General features: G+C 39.2%; 1 protein-coding gene across 1 annotated transcript; it reads right to left on the bottom strand.

Annotated features, from left to right (window-relative positions):
* Positions 1-4621: 4621 nt before the first annotated feature.
* mfsd12 (major facilitator superfamily domain containing 12) lies at positions 4622-23940 on the bottom strand. Its single transcript, XM_005813773.3, has 11 exons — positions 23151-23940; positions 20717-20836; positions 9897-10107; positions 9703-9820; positions 7754-7969; positions 7583-7675; positions 7412-7504; positions 6779-6949; positions 6558-6652; positions 5658-5788; positions 4622-5586 (listed from the first exon to the last, which is right to left on the bottom strand). The coding sequence occupies exons 1-11, from the start codon at positions 23296-23298 to the stop codon at positions 5543-5545; spliced, it is 1440 nt and encodes a 479-aa protein (XP_005813830.1). The 5' UTR covers positions 23299-23940; the 3' UTR covers positions 4622-5542.
* Between the last annotated feature and the right edge of the window lie 793 nt (positions 23941-24733).

The following is a 24733-nucleotide window of genomic DNA, read 5'->3' as shown; positions in this document are numbered from 1 at the left end:
TCAAAGGTTATAAAGTTATGAAATAAGCTAATTTGCTGCTATTTTACTAAATAAGCCCTAATAATATCTATTTAACCTCTACAACAACTTGGCTGCAGACTGATTTATAGATCAGAAAACTCAAAGGGGTTAACTCTATATAATAGTTTGATGTTAAACCTCTAGATCTAGAATTATAAGACTGAGATATCAAGGCAAAGAAAACTCAGTAGCTGCTGGCAGGGGCCTCCAGACACTCAGGGGCCCCTAGAAATGGTTTAATTGTAACACAGACCATAGATCTAAACACGAAGCATCATTTATAGAGAATGACAATGTTATTACATTTTATTTAATGCATTCAGTTGAGAAAAATATATAGTATATTTAGGATTTAATTAGGACGTTTACTTTGTAAAAGTTTAAAGAATCATCTTGATAGTTTGATTGTTGTGTTACCATGGCTACAATATGATGTAATCTTTGTGTGTGAGTTGGGTTTGTTCACAAATACATCACAGCAAATAACCAATAATCAGTGATTGATTTTAAACTTGGCCAATAAATCTGGTCTCCCTCTCACAGATTCACCTTATCTATATTTAAACATGTTAGCGATGCTGAGGTTCTTAGTAGGACGGGTTCCGGAGGGAGGGGGTTCTGTCTAAGGCCCCATATTACCTTGGCCCGGCCCTGGAGGAACAGCTGCTCCGATGCGCATCTCTGGAATCTACCTGGAATCCCCCGGTGGCCCATATCAGTCCGCCGATGCTTTGGAGACATTTTGATTCATTTCATTGTGGCATGTTTGGCTTTTTGCTGTGGTCCTAATTATTGCTACAATATTTTCTCTGATGTTTATTTTGTGAACTCTAAATGCTCTGGGCTGAATCTTCCTTTAACACTTGAGGTTCTGCAATAACTTCTATTTACAGCCGCGAACCTCCAGCCCAGATCCCGTCAGCAGCGGCTTTAACCCGCCTGGTAGAAACATTAAGGAGAAGCAGAGCGAACAGAGAGCAGGTGGTACCAAGTGGTACCAGGTGGTACCGGGGCTTCGAGGTGCTTCACTCGCTGTGACAGGTGGTACCCTGTCTTATATCAGGATGTCTGATGTAAAGACAGATATTCTTTATATCTGTCGGTGGACTGACTCAAGCTAGGGTGACCATATTTTACTTTAGGAAAACCCGGACAACCTGCAGCGGGGAGGAGGGGTTAAACCAGAACACCTTCGGGTGGGTGGGGGAAGTCAGGAGAACCTGCAGCGGGGGGGGGGGGGGGGTGTTGGGGAAACCAGAACACAGAAAGTCTAAAAGCGGGGAAACTACATACATTTGCGCTTTCGCATGTTGTTGGCGTACTGACAGCCATCTTCTGATTAAGAACAGGGCTGCCCGCACTGACGCGGCTCAGGGATTAGGTGACACGCAGCGCCGTGCGCAGTGCCCTACAATGCACTGTAAGCTATGTAATGTGTTTTGAGGCAGTTGACCAAAATCCCGGACGATTTTTAAAACATCTTTTTAGGTCTGAAAAGTAGGACATGTCCGGGAAAAAGAGGACGTCTGGTCACCCTAACTCAAGCTGCCTGTAGTGAACCGGGATTTTAGCAGAATGATGAAGTTAAAGTCAGAAGTTTTCTCTGCAGCTGAAGCATTTCTGAGTTTAGAGGTGAGGCGGGTTTTGTCCCGCTATTTCAAGGACGATTATGAAAATATAAATAGAATCAGTTTTTCTAACGTCAACATCAGACCTACGTTTTTATTCACAAACCAGTGTATGAAAAATATTCTTGCCCATAATTTGATAGTTAGAGGACACAGATCCGCCTCCTCCTCACCATGGACCCGGAGTCTGAACAACATGGAGGCTCTGAGAGTCATTATTAGACTGAGGGCAGCCAGACAAGTTCATTTTTACTAAATTATTATATTTAGCTTAAAAATAAAACAGATTAAAATAAATAAATAAATTCTTTGGAAAAAAAACAAACTCAAAAAGGGCACTAGGGGCATCAAGGATAAAAAGGGCAGGAGCTCAAGCCCCCCTCGCCCTCCCCTCTGCACGTGCCTGATAAATAATATTCTTTATTACTAAGGTTTTATGGTATTTATGCATTTATATTCAAATCATCTTCCACTCAACACTGAACTGAAACATGGATCTGTATGCAGCAGAGGATCACTTCCACTTTAATAAAGTAGAAACTGCCGAGTCAGCATTAGCATAGCGATATTAATAGAATATTTTATTATTTTTCAGATTCATAGGAAAAATAAACTGACCACTCCACCTCTCAATACTCTGCGGTTATGGTGATTTGGTGAAACTGCAATGGATCCTTAGTTCAGTCACATGGAGCTCACTGAATGAGGAACAAACAACAAAGCCTCCCTGAACAAAAACAAAGATTATTTTACAGCAAATTGGGGAACAATAAACCTCATGTTCCGCTGATCTTGCCTTTTCCTTCCAGCTGCACTAGGTGGGAGGTTTTCCCAACATGTGACAGATTAAGAACATCTTAACTGTCTTATTAGCCATATAGCAGGATTTCTGCTCACATAAGGGTGTGTTGATTGAACTGAAAAACACACATGTGCCTGATGGTTCATTAATAATCATGGTAGAAAGGAGAACACTTTTCAGTGCAATGAGACTCATTTCCACTTTCTGACTAAATAACTTGGAAGTTATTACAAAATTCAGCCACAAGAACTTGAAGTAACAGTTCAAAGAGGTTGTGGTCAGTTTCTTCACAACTCTTGTGATTCAACCAGACTAAAGTTTGGACTTTGACTAGACCTTTGGAACACCTTGTTTCTTTTCCTGCCATTTTGTTGTACAGTGAGGAAAATAAGTATTTGAACACCCTGCGACTTTGCAAGTTCTCCCACCTAGAAATCATGGAGGTGTCTGAAATTTACATTTTAGGTGCATGTCCACTGTGAGAGACATAATCTAAAATAAATTTGAGTAAATCACAATGTATGATTTTTTTAATAGGTTATTTGTGTGTTACTGCTGCAAATAAGTATTTGAACACCTGCCAATCAGCAACAATTCTGGCCTTAAAGACCTGTTAGTCCACCTCCGTTCTACTTATTATTCTAAATTAGAAGCACCTGTTTGAGGTCGATAGCTGCATAAAGATTCTTTTATGCTGCACACAATCAGTAAGACTCCAACTACTAACATGGCAAAGACCTGTCCAAAGACACCGGAGACAAATCATACACCTCCACAAGGTCTACAATTGCCAAGCAGCTTTGTGAAAAAAGATCAACTGGTGCAGCAATTATAAAAAAAATGGAAGAAGCTAAAAATGACTGTCAATCTCCCTCAGACTGGGGCTCCATCCAAAATCTCACCTTGTTGTGTATCAATGATCCTAAGAAAGGTGAAGAATCAGCCCAACTATACAGGAGGAGCTGGCCAATGACCTGAAGAGAGTTGGCACCAGTGTTTCCAAGGTTACTGTTTATAATGCACTAAAACGTCATGGTTTAAAACAGGGGTGCCCAAAGTGGGTCCTGGAGGTCCTGCACTACCCTGGTGGTACCAACAACCTTTTCAGCAGGTCAATGTTCTTCTTAGGCCTCTAACGAGCCATCATTTGATCCCGGTGCGTTAAACCAGGGAGAGACTAAAACATGCAGGATGCCGGCCCTCCAGGACCCACTTTGGACCCCCTGGTTTAAAATCATGCATGACACAGAAGGTTCCCCTGCTTAAATCAGCATATGTCCAGGCCCATCTTAAAGTTTGCCCATGGCCATTTGGATGATCCAGAGGAGTCATGAGAAAAAGTTATGTGGTCAGATGAGACCAAAATAGAACTTTTTGGTTTTAATTTCACCAAAAAGTGAAATTTTTCACTTTTTCGAGTTTGGAAGACTCCAAACATCGAGACCGAAACATCAGTACCCAGTCAGAAGGAGAGATTGATGCAGCTCTGTCGCTCTCTTTCATTTCTGGATGCATCGAGATCTTGAATAGCGATTAATTGGAGTCTCGAGTCTTCCAAACCTAGTTTGTGTGTCTAGTGTGTCTTCCAAACACAGCGAGTGAAAATTATTATTGTCCCATTTTCCACACATGGGACAGGACAACTGCACTGTAACGCACAATAAATGACTGGGGCCATTTAATGTGAGATTTTGGGGAACAGCCTCCTTCCCCTCAGTTAAGAGCACTGTAGATCTTCCAACATGACAATGACCTGAAGCACACAGCCAGGTTCTGGACTGGCCTTACCAGTCTCCAGATCTAAACCCTGTAGAAAATCTTTGGAGTCGCTCAAACTCTGTTTCTCAGCAACAGCCTGGAAACCTGGTGGATCTAGAGAAGATCTGTGTGGAGGAATGGGCCAAAATCCCTGCTGCAGTGCAAACCTAGAGAAAACTACAGGAAATGATTAACCTCTGTAATTGCAGACAAAGGCTACTGTACCAAATATTAACATTGATTTTCACAAATGTTCAAATACTTATTTGTGACAGTAGCATACAAATAAATTATTAAAAAATCATGCATTGTGATTTCTGGATTTTTTTTTTAGATTATGTCTCTCACAGCAGACATCTACCCAAGATGAAAATGTCAGACCCGTCCTGAAGTCAGTAAAACACAATAGAGCTAATACTCACACAAACAGGTTTTATTGTTTCAGCTCCTTTACAATAATCCCTTCATCAATTAAATATTTTTTACAGAGGTGAAGCAGACCAGGTAATAGTTTAGATGTAGTCAGAGCTCAGCTTTGGTTCAGAGTTTGCTCAACAGCTCTTCCCACTGTTCCCAGTCAGACGTAGTTGAGATGTGCTGCCCCACCAATGAGATTCCCCTCATTATTCCACTAATACATACCATTAATAGACATTGATCCCTTTTAAGTATTTCAAAGTCAGGTGCAGTTCCACTATTCAAGTTTTGTTTCATTTTACAATGATTTTTAGGTTCAGTTTGATCATTAGATGATTTTTTTTTTGGTATAACACAAACTGATTTAAATATTTTTTTAAACATCCACACTTTTCTTTCCCCTGCATAAAACAAATACACACAAAAAATAACAGGAATTACAGCAGGTGGCTTCGCTACAAGATGAATGATGAACTCCTTCAGCTCAGTCCTGTTGGGGCGTAGCGTGGTGTCAGGATCCGCTCCTGTTTACCCACCAGTCTGGTGTTTTAAATGTTCCCTTTGTCATACTTTTTTAGTGTTTAAAATGTAAAACGGGGTCAAGCTGGACTCCTGTTTATCTGACCATATAGTCTGCTGTGTTTGCTTTCACTCAAAGGAAGACCTCATCTCTACAACACAATGATTTGGACCCATATAATAATTTTATCTCATGCACCCAACATTTCTAGAAAATGATGGCAACTAAGTGTCAGCCTAGTGTAGAGGATAAGGAATATTTAGTCTTATTTAAGATGGGATTTCCCAGACATTCCAGCAAAAAACTTGAAGCTAATCTCAGAAACAACTGTGAGTGTCCCTGCTGTCCATCTAAGGCCGGAGTTCCCAGTAAGGTGAAGGCGGCCCAGTCCGGCTCTTAGTTAACTGAGGTGGAACCATCAGAGACGACTTGCAGGCCACCTGGGAGCAGAAGAAGAAAGACTAAAGCTAAGCTCACATGAACATGCTGGTGTGTCATCAGCTTCACTCACGTGCTCTGATCCTGATTGGCCAGATGAGGATGGAGCAGAGCGCCAACGCTGCAACGACAGCCACGCCCCCCGTCACTATGACCATGATGTAGTGATAAAACCACACACAGGCTGGGCAGCACACCACCGTGCTGATGGACAGACAGGACAGAGACCGTTGGACAAGTAAAGCATTAGAAACTCAAGAACCCTGGCATGGTCTGACTATACAAGAATAAATATGGGCTGATCATAGTAACACACTTCCTGTATGCATTTAAAGGTTGGTATAGGGTGCAGTCATCCAAAAAGAAGACTAGCATGTATTTCACACACACAAATAAGGGGGAAATGGAAACAAACCTACAGATTTATTCTGTCACATTTAAAGAGGCAGTATTATATGTTTTCCAGCCACATAGTATCATTTTAAAGCACAATAAAGTGCTTTAAAATGATACCTTCAGTTGTTATATAAATGTAAGTTATATCAAATATGACGCAAAAGAAGCATCCAGTCAAGAAAAACTACTGCAAGAGTCTCAGTTGATTCAGTTCAGGCAAGAGGTTAGTGGACAAAATGTCCTCCATGGGAACGTTCCAGAAAAAACTAAATCTGTTTGGTGATCTGAGACATTTCACAGAAATCAGAAGAAATCTGAAAGCAGCAAACACTTTTTTTAATCATGGAGGATTTTTGACCCAATTAGACAGGAGAACAAGGTCATCATGGTGTCTAACCTTTCAGAGTAAATGGTGGGTTTTTGGTGTCAGAGATATTCAGGTTCACAAAGGATCGATAAAAACAACGAAATTGAAAGTACATTAAAAAAGTAGTTCCTGCTGAAACATGACATACAGTCACTATTATCCATTTGAACTTTTGCATCATTTTGTGTATGTGTGTATGTGTGTACTAACTGGCAGGGGTGCATAGCTTGAATCATCATGACTGCGACTCCATTGCCCAGTTTATCGGTGAAGCTCATGGCACCGTACACAAACGCTCCGCTTTGCTGCAGAGGTGGAGACACAAATCAGAACTGGCTGCAGTACAGTGACAAAGAGGTCACTCTACTGTCCTTCAGCTCCTTTCCTCTTGTCTACTCTCTTCCTCCAGAACAGGAGCCTGGAGGACTTACCGTCTGATCTGCGATCAGCTCAGCAGTCATGGATAGGGATATGACCAGGATGGTGGCCGATCCGGCCCCCAGCAGCACCGCAGCCCCGTAGATCTGCTGACCCATCTTGTTGTCCAGCAGCACCCAGTAAGAGAAGGCCATGATCAGCAGGAGGCCCACAAAGTAAGTGAGCTAAACAAACAGAAGAAGAGATAATCAGGTGAGATTCCACACTCAGTGCTTCATGTTTCTCACTTCCTTATTTTAGGAATGCAGTAACAAAAAAAAAAGTCAGATTCAGTTCCTGTTACTTTTTTAAGGCCTGTTTAATCTGATGAGGCCAACAACAACAAAACAAGCCTGTCTGGTCTGAGCTTCATCTGGGAATGTAACTCCAAATACAGGGTGGATTTATTTAACCAAAACTATTCATCCCCATCTGAGATGGAACAGTCAAACAGAATTACCTGACTTACTCTAATTCCAGCACAGCATCACTCACATACTGCCTGGCTGGGTTAGAATGATTTTAACTCAACTCAGCTTATTTTTGTAAGATATTCAAATCTGTTTGTCTTTTTGCCACACTAAAATATTTCAGAGCATCAAGCACTAAAGAAATGTGTATTCCAACATGTGGAAGGCTCTGCTTACACTTTTTCCAATGCGTTTACTGACAGGCTTCATGATGAAGGAGGACAGGAAGCCGCTCAGATACATCACTAACGGGATTGTAGCGATATATTTCTGTTTGAAAAGCAGTATAAAAAGTGAATTATGGGAATGAAAACCAAATATATGAGCAACATAATAAGTGAGTTTTACCTTGGGCAGGCCAAGAGTGTTTATGAGATACATGGAGATGTAGGTCTGGGACAGATTGACGATTAACCTGGTGGACATGTAGAGTAAGGCCACCTGCACACACACAATGCTCTGCTGTCAAGCTGCTCTCCAACACGCTGCGTTTGCTCTGGTACCAGTGGAGAGGCTCACCTGGTAGAAGGAAGGCTGCTGGAGCCAACATTTCCACTGCAGAAGGGATGAAGAAACAGTGGAAGAAGGTAGCAGCGGCCTTCGCTCCCCTTCAGCTTCCTCTTCCTCCTCTCCTCCAGAGTCCCTGCTGGCTTTGTGATTGGGGCTCTCTGTGGTTCCCAGGTGGAAGAAAGCAGCGAAGAGAGCGCCGATCCCCAACACAATCAATGACAGGTTCTGGGTTCAAGTACAGCATTATATTACAGACTTGTTTACTTGTTGGTTCAATTCACACTAAGTCACAGACTAAAGGATTCAGCCAAGATGCTGGAAATGATCTATTCTAAAACAAAATTCCAGGCTTTGATTGTCTGACAGGGAAGATGGGTGGAGCCAAAAACAGCAGAACCCTGGAAGGAAACCTGTCTGGGGCAGCAGGACACGTCCCACTGTGTGTGTGGAGCTTCGTCCCAAACATGCAGTCAGAGCTGCAGTCAAACGGTTTAATCAAAGCAGGGGTGTCCAAAGTGGGTCCTGGAGGGCCGGCATCCTGCACGTTTTAGTTCTCTCCCTGGTACCAACAACCTTTTCAGCAGGTCAATGTTCTTCTTAGGCCTCTAACGAGCCATCATTTGATCCTGGTGCGTTAAACCAGGGAGAGACTAAAACATGCAGGATGCCGGCCCTCCAGGACTGAGTCTGGGCACCCCTGGTTTAATCAAAGCCTCTTCAGAACGCTCTAAACCAGCAGTGGGCAACTCCAGGCCTCGAGGGCCACTGTCCTGCAGGTGTTAGATGAGCCACAGCTACAAAACACTGGAATGAAATGGCTTCATTACCTCCTCCTTGTGTAGATCAGTTCTCCAGAGCCTTAATGACCTAATTATTGTGTTCAGGTGGTGCAGCAGAGACACATCTAAAGTTGCAGGACAGGGTTAGGGTCCCTTGAGGACTGGAGTTTGACTCCCCTGGTTTAGAGAAAGCCCAGACTGAACTTCAGATGAGAAAAGTGATGTTACACAAATACTTAATCCAGTCTCACTCAACTTAACTAATTTAGCAAAAAAAAAACAACAAAACCTCAGTCTATAGTAGGGCAGGACAATAAATCAATATATATTGTGAGAAACATGATCATTATCAACAGATAATACATCTGATAAAATATTCAATGTAGAGAATATTCACTGAACTCCAATCCAGAACCACACAGCATTCTGGAAGATGGAGGCAGAGGAAGGGCTTTAGCTCCTCAAACTCTCACTGCCATCTAAGTGGGTAACATCAATTCACTCACTCTTTATGGTTACCTAGCAACAACTTGTTGAGTAACATGTGCAGCAGCAGTTTCACGGTTTGCCACTGTTCTTCAGAATTGCTTCAAAATAAAAGCAATGGCATAGAGTGAAAAAAAAAAAAAAAAAAAAAAACAAACAAAAAAATCGAGAAAGGTCAAGCCACCAGTTTGGCAGCATTTCAGATATTTAAGTAAAAAAAAAAACTAAATAATTATCAATGTCAGCCGATATGAAACAATTATATTTTAATAATTTTTTCAGCCATATTGTCCAGCCCAAGTCTCTATAAGTCTTCCCTTGAAGACTCAACTGTAATTGCAGTTGAAGATTGTTCTGTTTAAAACTGACTCCAGATTGAATTAAAAAATGTATGCCACACTTTTCAGATTACTTCTAAAAAAAAAAAATAAATAAAAAAAAAATTTAAAATAAAAACTTGAAAGATCAAGCATCCACTGCACAGTGTGAAGTTTTTAGAGGTTCAAGGATAAGAAAAAGGCACTAAATATTTCCTCCTGGGTCAGCCACTTAAAGAGTTATCACTTTCTAAAAAAAGGCAAAGTGACATTTACCTAATGTCTCCATCAGTTCATATAATTTCCCATGAAATTATTGCCAGTAACCCACAGACAGCAGTTAAATATCAGAAAAATCCTCCATCCATGTCCTCACCCTAAAGACGTTAGTGTCTGCTGGTCCAAGAGAGTCTTCATCCTCTCCAGCCTGACCGTGGAACAGCAGGTAAGCAAGGGCATACACTGTGATGTTGGCTATGACAGTGAATGCATACCTGAACAAACACAGGGAGAGTACTAACTCAGGACCTGTCCATCAGCCTGCCCATTGCTTTGGAGCCGATCCCCTACCTGTATGCAGTGAGCTCCACTTTAGCATGCTCACAGGTGACCAGCTCTGGGATGAGAGACAGGTGGGAGATCTGTGTGGCGGCCCAGCCAAACTGGAAGATGATGATGAATGGGGCAAAGTAGATCAGGCTGGCCCACTGAGGAGTGTTAGGGTCACAGCCCAGGCACTGGTTGAAGACGAAGGCAAAGGACACCACCACACTCAGCGTGCCTGAACATAAACAGGATGAAAAGAGGCTTCTGAAAAATGTCTGGAGAGCATCTAGACAAATAGAACCATCACACTTTTCTTGAAAATAAAATATAGATGGCTATTCATAATAATAGCCATGTGTTTGAAAAGGAGAGTCAAGTTCTGAATGAACAGAACACAACATGCTTTATTTTTACATTTTCAGCCAGAAGTGACCATGGATTAATGTTGCAGCTTGCTCAACAGTGAGAGAATGTTTGGGAATAATTCACATTCATCTTGTTTACTGAATGATTCAAAGTCATTTAATACAGCACTCATTTAGAGAAACATTCATCTGCTCATTACTATGAAGCTACAGCTAACATGAACAGATTGTTATGAGTCATTAATATCCCATAACCCAGCAATGTTACAGGCTAATGATCCAGTTCATCAGCTGAAATTGCAGCTTTATGTCAGTCTTTATTACACAGGATAAAAACTGTTCAGACTCAAGTCTCAAGAGGCCAAGTCAAGTCTTGAGTCTTAATGCCACAAGTCTAAGTCGAGTCTGAAGCTTTTCCTTTTTGCGACTCAAGTGAGGATCTTGAACTCGAGCGGCCATCTTGGCCCTGTAGCAGAGTGGAGTGGGTGTTTCATTCCAGGACAGTTTGACTGCGTTCTGCATTTCCTCTGCATGTCTTAGCTTTCCCTTAGAAACAGTGCATCAACGTGACACCATCTTGCAAGGTTTTAATTGAATTAAAAGCTGGGGATTGGGCCAATCACTCCATAACATGAATTATGTTGGTCTGTGACAAAGATATTGCTCCTTTACTGGTGTGTGCTTTCATGACATGTCTGAAGCCTGTCATGTTTTCTATTACTCTACTACATTACTAGAACTATTTTATGTTACTTTCTGTAATGTTGCTACTACTTTGAACACATTTCTGTTTTAGGTAACAACAACAACAGTTGCAAATAAAATGAAAATCTTCACTAATGCTCATTATGGCTCATTTAATGTAGCATTTGTGATTAAATAGATTCTGAAATCAGTTCCTAGAGCTTGTTTGCATTCAGTTTCTGTAGTAAGCTTAAGTTTATTACATTCAACTTTCCAGTTTGCTTCACACAAGAGAATAAAAAAAGCTAAAAGCATTCTGTGTGATTATTTGTGATACTTCCTCTTGTACTCACCCAGGCATGTAAGACAAATTGTTCTTGTTTTGAAGGCTCTCGACTCTTTGTGGTTACAAAACAAAACTCTTATTGCTCCACAATGATATAAATTATCGTTCTACAAATTCTGATTTATGTCTCAAATGTTTTCTATATTTTTTCTTAAACTTGTAATTTTCTACTTTTTGAAGATAAAAAAAGAAATCTCCAGACAAATCTTGTTAAATGTGAACTAATGGCAGGCTTTTTACTGCCTGGAAGTTAATAGTAATGATAGGTTCATGTTCCAACGAAGCATGATAAGAGATATAATTAAGAAATTGACTTGTTTTGGCATTTTGGTATTGGTCATTACCAATACCGGCTGGTCCAGTGTACACGGTTACCTGAAAATTGATCCAAAACCTTGTGAGCAAAAAGCCAGTCTATTATTAGCGGAGTCAGGACAAAGCAAGGTAGATGGAGCAAAGACTTTTCAGAAGTGAAACTTTGGTTTTCAGTGTGTGCTCACTCAGCTGGTAACAAGTTTCAGAAATATACAGCCAACCTCTTACATGCCATCTGAGTTTGAAACAGTGCTTTTATAAGTCAAAGGGGCTTAAAAAGGCTAAAAAGCTGATAAAAAAAAAGGCTGGTTCTGTTCTGGGGACATTTAGCTATCTGGCCACTTGGGGATATCTGGAGATTATTGTGCAAAGGCTGATTCTTCATAAACTGAAGAAACTTCCTAACAACCCTGAGCATCCTCTTCATCACATTGACATACAACAACAGTGTGAGCAAATCAGAGGCTTCTTCAAACTCGCCATTTGAGATCCTTCCTGTCCACAGTCATCAGCATCTACAACAACTCTCTGAAGAACATAATAGGAGTTAAGACAACATTTAACTTCCCTTTGGGATTAATCATGTATTTCTGAATTTCAACTGGGCTCTAAACCATGGTTTCAAAAATGCACATGTGCACAAAACAAACATCCTCAAGAAGACAAATCAAAACATCCTCATCTCATGCAGGTATTTAAGGATGGCAATGTATCCACTCTCAACTGCTTCCAACAAAAGTAAAATGAAGGGATTAAAGTACAGAAATCAACTACTTAATTAGCTTGAGCTACAGATCTAAGAAACACATTAGAAAGCCAAGTTAACCACAGCGAGCACCAAAGGCCTCATGTATAAAGTGTGTGTACGCACAAAAAATTTGTGGCGTAAAACTTTATGCACAAGTTGGAAGTATAAAAATGAACACGTCATGAAAGTTTGCGTAGACATACGCAAACGTGAAATCGTACGGTAGCCACGCAAACTTTGTGCTTTGGACAATAGACTACAAAGTGCCAAAACTCACCTAAATAGACTGAAACCCGACTCCATTCAATTATTTAGCCCAAGGAGCATCGACCCCAACATTTTTCTGATGATGATCTGTTAGGTAAATTGTATTATTAGTAATTATCAAATATTTGTTGTATCATGTAGCCTTGTAGTTACATTTAGATAATGTTTCTGTATGTTAATTAATTCTGATTCCTTCCTAATCCCTCCTTGGAAGAGAGAGGTGACAGCTACTCTCAGCAGCTGTTGCCCTGCAGGACTTCCTATGAGAGATGGAGGTGTTAATTGCTCCCAGCAGAGTTTTACAAGCCTGACAATAAACTCTGCTCTGTGCTTCTTTGTGCTACAAAGCCGTTGCTTTGAAGCTATACAACGTGTCCGATTCGACGCCGTGCTTGGAGCAAAAGGGATCTAGAGTATAGATAACATGTGTCTAGATTAGTGAATGTCATTAGCGCTGCAACTATGTGCCCCTCCACCCTTTTAGAGTTGCAGCGCCCCGTGTGGCAGGGTTCCTAAAATCAATAAAACAGAGGAGCAGGAGATGTGTTTTTCAGAGCGGCTGGAGATTTGTAACTGAAAGCACATCTCTGTCTGCTCTCCTCGCGAGAAACAAAGAATCTAACTCTCTTGTCTTTCCTGTGTTTGTTTAATAGGTATTTAGACCTGACATTATTTGGTCCTTCGCAGCCGGATGCCAATATACTGGAAGGATTCCAGCGGGCATGGTGGACCCCAGTAAAGACCGTGCGCACGGCAAGTTTCCTAGTGGAAGCTTACCAGAACCTGTTCAAGGGCTGGCGCTCTGCCTGCCTGCTGGGATCTACCGGTTGACGGCTCTGAGGGGAAGACAGAGGGTGAGTGGATTCTTGTTTAAAAGTGTGGCGAATGACTGAGGGTCATTGCGCGAATAAGAAAACCCTGTAAATTCTAGACTCTAACAGGTAAAAATAGGACATAAAATCCGTGAAGGACGTCCGAAGTCCTTGCGCAAAAATTTCGTGGAAAAAAAGGAGCCTAGTATAAACCTGCAGTAAAATTTAATAAATTGGAAGATAAAAAATAATGTAATTTAATCAATTAGGCGATAAGAATAAAAAATCATAAAAAAAAATTTCAATTCGATATATAATGATAAAAATTTACTCAACAATAAAAATATTTAAATCAGGCACTAAAATTGTAATTGGAACGGATGGCGGAGTCCGACGAGGCGGGCGTTTAAATTCCGTGTGAGTGTGATTGGAGATATAAATACCACTTGGTGTTTTATCTCATATAAAACAGTAGGGTTGTAACCAGCAAACCTGTCTTGGATGCAGAGGTAAGAACCCCCCACTCGAAAGAGTTGAAGCGGGGGTTACCACTACAGGTATTTTTAATTGCTGGCCTACTGAAAAGATCTCCAGTTTATTAGGATTCCCTAGGAGTCGGAAAAAACTGGGCTAAATTTAAAATAAAAAAAAATAAAAAAAATGGGGAAACGTATAAGCAAGAATAAGCCAACAGACAGTTTAAAAACAAATGACTGGAAATATGTTGAAAATCAGGATCCGCATAAAATAAAACATTTAGATAAATGGATAACAAACTATAACTTTGACGGCCGTCTAAACTCACAAAAACTAACAGTACTGCAGGATAAAATAAAACAAAAAACAAAGTCAAAACCAAAGAAAATGCGCAAAGAAGGGTATGAGGATGTAAAATTTTGGTTAGAATTAGCACAAAAAAGAGAAGAGGAGGAAGAATCGTTTGATAAATACAGCCTGAGAATGCATCAACATTACATAGGATTGAAAACTGGGATTTTAGATGGATATATTAACCACGCTATACATGCAGAAAAGGTCTCAAAAGAAAAGAAAAAGGTTTCAGGAGCCTTTTTCCCAGATGAGGAGCAAATATTATATCAAGACAGGAGAGGAAGAGGAAGCTTTAGGGGTAGAGGTCAGAACCCCAGAGGACAGAGAGGGAGATTGGGAAGAGGGCACTACAGACAAAACAACTTCAGACAGAATAACTTAGGAGGATGTTGGTGTTGTGGGAAAGAAGGGCACATAGCCAGATATTGCCCAGAAAAATACATAGATCAGTCAGCATGACTAGAATCAGAAGGTTTAGAGAGTGAAGAGGTCCAATTTAAATCTACAGGATTTATTATCTATGGACAGTGTAAGACCAGAAATAACACTTTTCATGCAGAGATGGCCTTATGTAGCTAGGATTAGCTTTGATTCCAACCACTGATGGGCACATAGCGGTTAACAGGCAGTCGAGCAGCAGGAGGGGGAGGGGAAGTAGCTGAAGTTACCAAATACCAAAATAACAAAACAGAAGGGGAGAAACAAATAATACAAAATGCAAAACTATACCCCGACTTGCCCTCACCCCCACAATATGAGGAAAAAGGTAGTGAGGGACCTATTACTAGATCACAAAAAGCAAACTTTAAGTGGTCTAAGAACTGGGGAGAAACTTTGGTGCAGGGAGCTACAGCTCCCACTGGTCTTTTTCTCCCTCCCCCATGTTGCCCTTCAGAAGAGCCAAATAGTCAGCCACACACGACTGATCTTTATCCTATGATACAAGTAGCAAATCCAAATGTAGGGGAAGATGGAGCAGCGCCCACGATTCTGGTATATAGAACGTGGACCTCCCCACATGTATCTCTGTTTAAATAAACTAAAACAAAAAAAAAAAAAACCAAAACACAGATGATGTCTTTTCTGGGGTTAACTAACTATTGTCGAAACTGGGTGCCCAATTATGCAGTAATAGTGGTTCCTTTACGCAAACTAATGTATGAAATAGATCCTAAAGGACATGCAACAATTAAGTCCTACAAAAAAGAAAAAGATCTCTGGATTAATAATGGAGTACTAAATAGAAGATCAAATCTATAAGTGACCTGCAAATAGGCCTATCTTGCCAAAAAACCTTGTATAATGGGCTGCAATATTGAGCCATGGCGTTTTCACATGTCTCAGCGGGGGGATGGTAGGATAGATACATTAACATTAGTCTATTTATGGATTTATTTCTGTTTTAAGAACTTTTAAATGCATTACAAAAGGTCATTTCATTTCAAAAGTGCCTACAGAAAGAAGAGAGGGCTGCAAATGAAATAAGGAAATAAAAATAAAATACAATTAGCTACAATGGGACTTTTAAAATGGGTAGAGGATACAGACAAAACAAACAAAAAAAACTTTAGAGAAACAGGCTCTAACTGTAAGAGGCATTGCTCAGATAACAACAAACTGCAGTATGCAACCGATTCTAGATAGTTTCACAATCAGTCTTTTTAAACTGACCAAAACTTTAGGATAGATAAAATATTATTAAATCTACAGGAATTATGGATGATTAAGACAATAAAATAGAAGTAACTCACTTGTTGACTAGAAATTGATTGAATATAGAAAAAGTTTGCTACACTGTACAAATTTGTTGTTGAAGGATAATATTAAGTTAGAAATAACTTATGGGTTAATCAAAGAGGATCTGGTGGAACTTTTGTAGAGAATAATGTAGAACAGGGGACTTGCAGCCCCCCTTGCAGCAGCTCCGCAGGGGGGCCACAGAGTTGGGCTGTAACTGCTACCCCACTAGATTCAACTAATTAACATGTGAAGCCTCTTTGCAAACCACTATTTTTTAAGTGCGAAGTAACCCCCACTTGTAGTAACTCAGCAAGACAGAACGAGAAGGTGTGATGTAAATCACTTTCTCTCCCATCATCTAAAAGTACCTGTTGACAAAACTTCAGACTATAAGTTACAATTTTAGTAGAGGAACGACAAAAGGTACCCCAAAAAGGTTTTTAAGTTCAAATTTTAAAATTAGAAGAAACTAAAACATATCTGATGATTCGAGTGCCAAAGCCTAATAAAGCAGTAGAAGAATTAAGAGTTCCTCCTAAAATCCTTATTAATTCTCTTTCCTGCCATAAAGTCGACCCCTCTGAGAAGTGAGGGAGGGGTTTATGGTAGGCTTAAGGGTTTGTTTTGTGATCTGACAATAGAGGTTGCTCGGATTAGTGTAGATAGTTTAAACATGCAAATACATAGTGAGTAAGGAATAATGTGGAAAATGTTAAATATAAGTTTTTTGCATCCAAACACTGATTTACTGTTTTCCTTTAATATTACTTTATATATTGAGTAGTGAGTAGTTTGGATTTTTTTTATTTTTGAATTTGTTTTCGTTGGTCTGACTTTTTGGTTGGCTATTTGTTGTGCACTCATTTAGTTAACTTTAAGTGTCCGTTCTTTATATTTTGTTAAATATAACAAATTAATTTCTTTCTTTTGAGTTACCAGTTTCCTCTGGACCTGTTGCTGAAAATCATACAGATGAGCTCCAGCTGATTGGTGTCCATATATGGGTGTCAAACTTCCTTAGCGGGCCATTCCATTTGTTCACCCAGGGAGGGGTAAATTTGGTCTTTAGTTTAATTTCTTTCATGTATAGATTTAGTAATATTCTGACCAATATTTGTTAGGGTTTTGTGTGTTTAATTACTGCTAGTGTGTGTTAATGGTCTGATCAGCCACTATTTAAGTTTCCCCTCATGTCTTGTTTGTTAGGTCAGTTTGTGCTTGAGTTTGTTCTGTTACCAACTGAATTGTACTTTGTTATGTTGATTTTAGTTTGGGCCCAATTTATCTTTTTTGGATTTTCTTTGTAGACTATATTTTGAATTTTCTTCAACGTCTCTCTGGCTGGTTAATGCAAAACCTTCACAGAGTCTTACTTGGTAAACACGCCTTGTCAAACACTAGTGAAAATTTTTGAGGAGTTTGTAAAATGAATTATCTGACAATCATAAGAGTAAAATGAGATAAGGAGCTTTAAAACTGTAATGTGAAGTGTTTTGGGAAAATGGTAATCTTGAAGATTTTAAGCATGCTAACAAATTGTTTTGTTTGTTTTGACGAGTTTTCCCTTTTGGGAAAAAGGCAGCATTGAATTTGGTAGAATTTCTCAGGGAACATCCTAAACCTGTTTCATAAACATTGTTATTTAAAGTAGTAGAAATGTGATGCATTAGCAGGTAATGCATCATCAGGGGGGAGAATATGTTATAGGTTTATCTTTTATATTACTTAAATAAAATTTTTTATTTGAAGAACATGTTTGATCTGTGTTACACATAAAAAGTGAAAGGAAAGATATGGTCTGGTGAAATATGTTTCTTTTGAATGGATTTGAGTTGTTCTCCATTGAAGGATGTTCTGACAATGGGCTAAAGGATTTTGAAACAATAGATAACAAATTTATAGCGATTACTGAAGCATATATTGGTAAATTAACTTGGGAAAACAATTATAGAAATTAAAAATATTATTGTGTTAGCCATTTTCAGAGCATTAATTTAATGGAGCAAGAATGCTTTAAGAAATGTTTTGAAGAATCTGTTATTGATTAAAGTTATCACTAATCAGTAAAAGTACTCAGGTGGGATTATAATGATTTTTCTAAACTTGATTTTTGTTTTGATTTACATCCATTTAAAACGATTTTGAATAAAACTTTAAATTCAACGACAAGTAAAAGACCTAGGTAAAATTGGTATATTTTGAAAATGTCTAGATTTGTTAAATTATACATTGACATTATAATTTCTCCAAGTTTAACTCTTTTGAATTTTGTTTAAGGAACGCATGTAGAATGTTTTAGACAAATAACCAGTAAGATCCAGTTTGTACTATAAAAGTCATTTAAACTGGACTGTCTAATTCACACTGATATTCATTGTTTTGATGATAAATGTAAACTGTACAACTGCAGCAAATTTTAAGCTTGTTTATTGTTTTGTTTTGTTTGTTTAGTTCTATTTTATAAGATTGGTTTAAGAGGAAGATCTGCATATGTTTAACATTTTGGCAAAACATTACTTTGGAAACATGTCTTTTGAAGCAGGTGATTACAGGGTTTTGGTATTTTCCATCAGTTGGAGTTGTGATATATATATATATAATTGAAGCATAGATTGAATAGATCACATCCACCATTTAAGGAGCAGAACTGGACAAAGTAGGAGATAAGGCTTTACGTGATGAGTTGCTCATGGCTAACTGCATACAGACTGGCTTGGAGTTCTGAGCTCCAAGCCTGACTCTGAGCTCTGCAACACAAGCTGTCGTTCGAGGGGGAGGGCCACTGCTTGGAGAAGCAGTTTCACCTTTATTTCGACGATAGCAGCCACAGAGCCACGAGCGTTGGAGAATTCACTCGGACACAGTGAATTGAAGAGATTTGTGATTACTACACAAATGAATTGATGCCTTTGGAGAATCTGATCTCTGTTTTGTCAATACAGTTTTGCAGCTGTTTTCCTGGTGCCCTGCGGATGTGGTCTCATTCAAAGTCTGCGTTCTTTGATAAAAAGGATTAAAGTAATTTCCTTGGTGGAAAATGACAAAGCAAATTTACTTTCTTTAAGTTAAGCCATTGTTTGATTATGCTGACACTGATGATGACGATGACACTAGAGAATGTTGTGCTTATGTTTATGATGCTAATGAAACTCCTGTCGATGATGTAATGTCTGTTTTAACAACTTGTGATAGGTGATGGCACAGATGTATCCTTTATTAGAGAAAAAATCTGATGTTGACAAAGAATACTCTGATGAGGATTTTTCTGGCAGGTATCCAGATCCTGGCTTTTGGACTGGGTGTGACCCCTGAGTGTAAACATGTTTGCTTTCCAAAACATGATCTCCCAGCTGAAAATCATTTGAAGAGACTGTTTTTGGAGGGATATTAGACGTCAACAAATATATGTTAAACAGGAGGGAAATGTTAGGTAAATTGTATTATTAGTAATTATCAAATATTTGTTGTATCATGTAGCCTTGTAGTTACATTTAGATAATGTTTCTGTATGTTAATTAATTCTGATTCCTTCCTAATCCCTCCTTGGAAGAGAGAGGTGACAGCTACTCTCAGCAGCTGTTGCCCTGCAGGACTTCCTATGAGAGATGGAGGTGTTAATTGCTCCCAGCAGAGTTTTACAAGCCTGACAATAAACTCTGCTCTGTGCTTCTTTGTGCTACAAAGCCGTTGCTTTGAAGCTATACAACGTGTCCGATTCGACGCCGTGCTTGGAGCAAAAGGGATCTAGAGTATAGATAACATGTGTCTAGATTAGTGAATGTCATTAGCGCTGCAACTATGTGCCCCTCCACCCTTTTAGAGTTGCAGCGCCCCGTGTGGCAGGGTTCCTAAAATCAATAAAACAGAGGAGCGGGAGATGTGTTTTTCAGAGCGGCTGGAGATTTGTAACTGAAAGCACATCTCTGTCTGCTCTCCTCGCGAGAAACAAAGAATCTAACTCTCTTGTCTTTCCTGTGTTTGTTTAATAGGTATTTAGACCTGACATGATCTCTTGCAGATTTTTAGTGTGAAAGCACTCTTGTGCACTCTTTTATACACAAGTCCTAGAGTTACTATTGGTCCTCCACAGGTGCAGATTAGATCTAAACCTGGAAACCATTTGGGACATTCTGGTGCTTGCAGGTGTCGCAAGATGGTTTGCTCCTGTCAAGTCAATTGTACTCTTAACACCCTATGGATCACACCATGTTCCCCTGAGCAGATGTCATTAAAGGACCTTGTAAAGCACAATGTCAGCTGAGCTGGCACAAAGTGTTGAGTTCAACCACTGGGTGTCCCAGCTGGAGCATACTCTAAGTAGGATTCTAAGCTAACATTTCCAAAATACCCATCCTTATCTTTTAAATATCTGTGTATTAATTACAGAAAAATAGAATGAGCCCATTTACATACACTACATGTGATGAGCTACTAGACTCTTATGAATTATTCACATGCCAGTAATACTACATGATATAAATAAACACCAAGAAACTAAGTCATTCTAGTGTTTATCTGAAAAACAAAAGGCCCAAAGAATTTAAAACCAAGAAACTATAAAAACTGTTTTTATACCTTGAACTGGAAACTTCTGAGTTTACAACATGACTCATGAGCAAATGAATAAACCTTCATGATTCCTAAAGGAAGGTAAATCATTTCTAAACCATGTGCTGCGGTAACATGAGACTGCGGTGTGATGCATTCTCTCCGTCCAACTGTACTAACAAACTCACCAACCAAATGCCAGGTCTTCCGCTTGCCATAGTTTCCACAACCAGAGGTTTGGTCTGACTCATAGCCAACCAGGGGTGTACAGATGGCATCAGCTATCTGACCAACCAGCAACAAGATACCTGCAGCACAAACAAATGGTTACAGATTAGCAATTCTATAATACTGACTGGATTAAACAGAACAGATATTAATGGTGGTAAACTTGATCATATGTAATTGGAATTAAATTTACTTTCACTATAAATAGTCATTATGAAAGAAAAGAGAGTCTATGTGACAGCCTTGCAGCTACTGTAAGATTTACTGTGTATCTAGAAACATTTAAGCATATTTTTGCAAGAACGCAATAAAAACTGAAAGTGGAAATTACTATTTTGGATATAAATTGTATATCTCTTTAAATTCAAAGACATAACTACATGAGAATGTCAGAAAATGATTTGCCACCTGACCTGTTTTACTTTCTAGGTCCCAAATAAATGCTTTACATCAAACAAATGGCAATATCAAAGATAACCTGAGTAATTACAAAATGTTTACTTTAAAAAAATGATTATTTTATTTATTAGGGGCAACAAGCAATCCAAACCAACTGGGTACTTTGTGAAAAAGTAACTGCTTCCGTAACCTGGTCACACCATCCTTAGCAGCAATGTATTCGCCAAATATGGCGTCTCTGGACTTAAGGTTTTTTTCCGTAGAGTGCTACATTTTATGTTTCATCAGTCCACAAAATAATTAAGTTCAACTGAAAAATAATGCATTAATCCCAAAAGGATTAACACATTTTACAAGAGTTTCTCCCAAGAGTTGTTGAAAATGCTTATGGCTGTGGGAGGGAAGGTTCTTCTGTAGCAGTCAGTATTTCAGAAGTAGAGTCTAAATGAAGACACTTGTACAGCAATCTGATGAGGTTGTCCATAATTTTCTTGATTTCTGTCCACAATAATCTCCAGATTTTCCCACAACAGAACAGAACTAGCCATCTTTATCATCTTTTTAGATTTTCTCAATCTAAAAAGTCTGCCTTTTTAAGTACAAAAACTATAAGTTCTTTTTAGGCCTTCTAAAGTTCAAATTACCCAAAATTTTGGTAAGAGATGGGTCCTTTTTTTGTTTTGCACTCATTGGAACTTTGCTATGTTGACTTATGAAGGCTACCCTATATTTTCTTTTTATATAGGGTCAAGTTGATTTGGTTACATTTCCCCCTTAATTACTGAAAATATTATGTGGGACATCCACTTTCAAATAGCCTCTGAGACAAACAAACACAACTCTGGATATGTGGTGATCTGACAATTAAATGTAGGAAAATAGTCATCAACAGAAGAAATCTCTAAAAGGGCAAATTACCTTTCAGAAAGACTGTGCAATGTAAAGACCTGACCATTAGATTAGTTATAAAGGGTGTTTAGAACATTGTGTGTCTCAAATGATAGATGAAACACTGAACAGCATCTGGAGCCAATCGCCCTAAAACAAACCAACCAGATGAGCAAAAATCAATGGCAGTCAGGGAGGTTAGAGGTGCATTCACTGGAAACTAGTTCAAAATGCTCAAAATGAACAGTTGAAATCAAGCTGTTCATTTTGATTTCCCACACACAGCCTCAGGGACCATTCTTCTGTTGTTGTTGTTTTAAATGAAAGTAAGAATCTGATTAAAGTTAAGATACTTCGGCAAGTGAAATGTGATCAGGCTAATTTATAATTTGACAGCTTCATTATTACTCAGTTTTGGACCTGTGAAGCTTTGTGCTTCACAGGTCCAAACTCAAATATTAACCAAATTCAAAAAAATAATATAGTCAAACGTTAACTTTTACTGGGTCCTACGTAAAGAACTGAACTTATTCTTCAATGTAGAATAAGTTCAGGTTAAGTTTGATTTGGCAAAATACAAGGTGTACACCAATTTTGTTACATTTGAAACAGATCTGAACAAACACTGTCCAGATCCCCCAAAGCCACTCACATCCTGACTTCTGTCCACAGTAATCTCCAGATGTTCCAGAGGAGTTCATCTGGAACATTTGAACCCCAAGTAAGCTCTAAATAGTTTACTTGTCTATAAACTATTTTGAACGTTTACAGACAGGTGCTTTAAAAACTCTTATCAGAGTAGAATATTCACATGCTGGCCCACTCTAGATAATGTGGATGTCAATCTGGACCCAGTGTAACAGGGCTAAAGGCTACAAATAAAACACAAATGTTGAGGTGGTACAAATACAGTGCAAGTTCCACGGATCACACGGTTTCACCACCAGTAACAGATTAGATTCACGTAGCTCAGCATTTTCATTTTTTTCTTCTTTTTAACTGTAGCTGCATGTAATTCTGAATAAGCAAAATAACTGTGAAATAGTCCTTTACCTAGAAGTGGAGAATAAAACGATATTACGCATCGCTTCAAACAGACTGACTCACCTGCATCCGTGTTCTGGAATCCCAGCACTGAGTGGTAGAACACCAGTAAGTATGTGAACCACATGGAAGCGCACAGGTCGTTGAGAAAGTGTCCCGCAGCATAGCTGAGCTTTGTGACAGCGGCCAGAGACCTCTCTGTGTCCGACATGCTGGCTCGTGAGGGTTAAAAGGAGGAACTCCGCACGCGCTTTCATCAAGTTGAGCAGCTGAAATGGCTTCAAATCATTCAAGCAGACTAGACGGACATCTCTGAGCCCCCAACACCCTCAAAAAAGGGATTGGTTCCCTATTCTTTTTCAATAACTATGTTCTTAAAGACAAATAAACATGTAGGCTACATTCGTTTACCAACCAACGTGTTGTCCCAGCACGAGGGAGAGCGCAAAGATTATTCCATCAGCTTATATTGTTCTTTCCGCTTTGAATCAGCTGACAGTCAGCGAGGAGCTGTAAAGCCAGGAGGAGCATCCCAGAAGGGACACAAACCGAAACAAAACACCAGCGGACGAAGGACGGCTTTCCCCATCGCAGATGTGTTACATTACTACTTTAAACAAGTTCCACCAGCTAAATATTTATGAAACACGAGCGACGAGTTATGACGATACGTCAACAACAGAACATCTTAGCTAACTAAACTCACACCAGGCGTTTATCTTCCAACCAGACAGAAACTGCTCCACTGTCTTCTGTTCTTGACATTTCACAAAAATGAAAGCACATGACAGCTCCGAAGCTGGTCCCAGCGCTAACCCTCACCTGGCTTTAACGTAGACGTAAACAATGCAGGTCGCCGGTAACTATGACGCACATATTACAACGAACCAATAGGACAACCACGTTGCTCCTCTCAGCCAATAACAAGAAACTAGCGGGTGGAACTTCCTCTTCCCAATCCCTTCCGCAATTTTGTTAAATAAAGCAATTATGTGACTATGTCGCATATAGTCACCTTCCTAAATTAATTGCCAAAATCTTGTTTTCTTTTTAAATTAAATAGCGATTAAAATTGAGTTTTAATAGCAGTTAAAACAAAGCAGAAATCAAGCCACATCTACTCATCTTTTCCTTGTTCTTAAATTAACTTTCACATTTGAGGTTTTAAGATTTTATGACCTTCTTGTTTAAGAAAAAAACATATAAGAAAAGCTTAAAAGTTTAATAGATAGATTATTTTTGAACAAATTCTTATAAGATTCATCTGTTGCTTCTCTATGGCTTCAATGATGGAGATTAGACTATACTGAGAAGTTCACTCAAATGAGACAATATCTGAAATATTTGATGAAATTTCCAAATTTAGATTTTACAAAGTTATGGTAGTTATACCCTTTTGTAGAAATCTCCCTTTTTCTGCCATCTTGAGACATTCTTGCTTATTCAGGCTGATAGTTAGATAACCATTCGGTCAAAACAGTATTTGGAGGAAAATTAAGCTTACCAGGCACTGGTAGGTTTCATTTTATCATACAACCCATTTTTAAATCATTAGTGGCACTTTGTATTTCTAGAAATTAACACTTTGCCCATTGTTTAGTGAAGTTTGGGGTGGCAGTGGCTCAGGAAGTAGGGGTCTGTTCTGT

Source organism: Xiphophorus maculatus, chromosome 6, assembly GCF_002775205.1.
Source record: "Xiphophorus maculatus strain JP 163 A chromosome 6, X_maculatus-5.0-male, whole genome shotgun sequence".
NCBI lineage: Eukaryota > Metazoa > Chordata > Actinopteri > Cyprinodontiformes > Poeciliidae > Xiphophorus > Xiphophorus maculatus.
The sequence above is the reverse complement of the archived record's forward strand: the minus strand, read 5'-3'. Positions and strand labels throughout refer to the sequence as shown.

Excerpts from the sequence above, each read along its gene's own strand:
- mfsd12 (XM_005813773.3), bottom strand. The coding sequence starts at position 23,298 with ATGTCGGACACAGAGAGGTCTCTGGCCGCTGTCACAAAGCTCAGCTAT. Across the intron at positions 7,676-7,753 it reads AGCAGCCTTCCTTCTACCAG|GTGGCCTTACTCTACATGTC; the intron begins GTGAGCCTCTCC and ends GTGTGTGTGCAG. Across the intron at positions 6,950-7,411 it reads GTAAACGCATTGGAAAAAGT|CTCACTTACTTTGTGGGCCT; the intron begins GTAAGCAGAGCC and ends CTGTTTGTTTAG.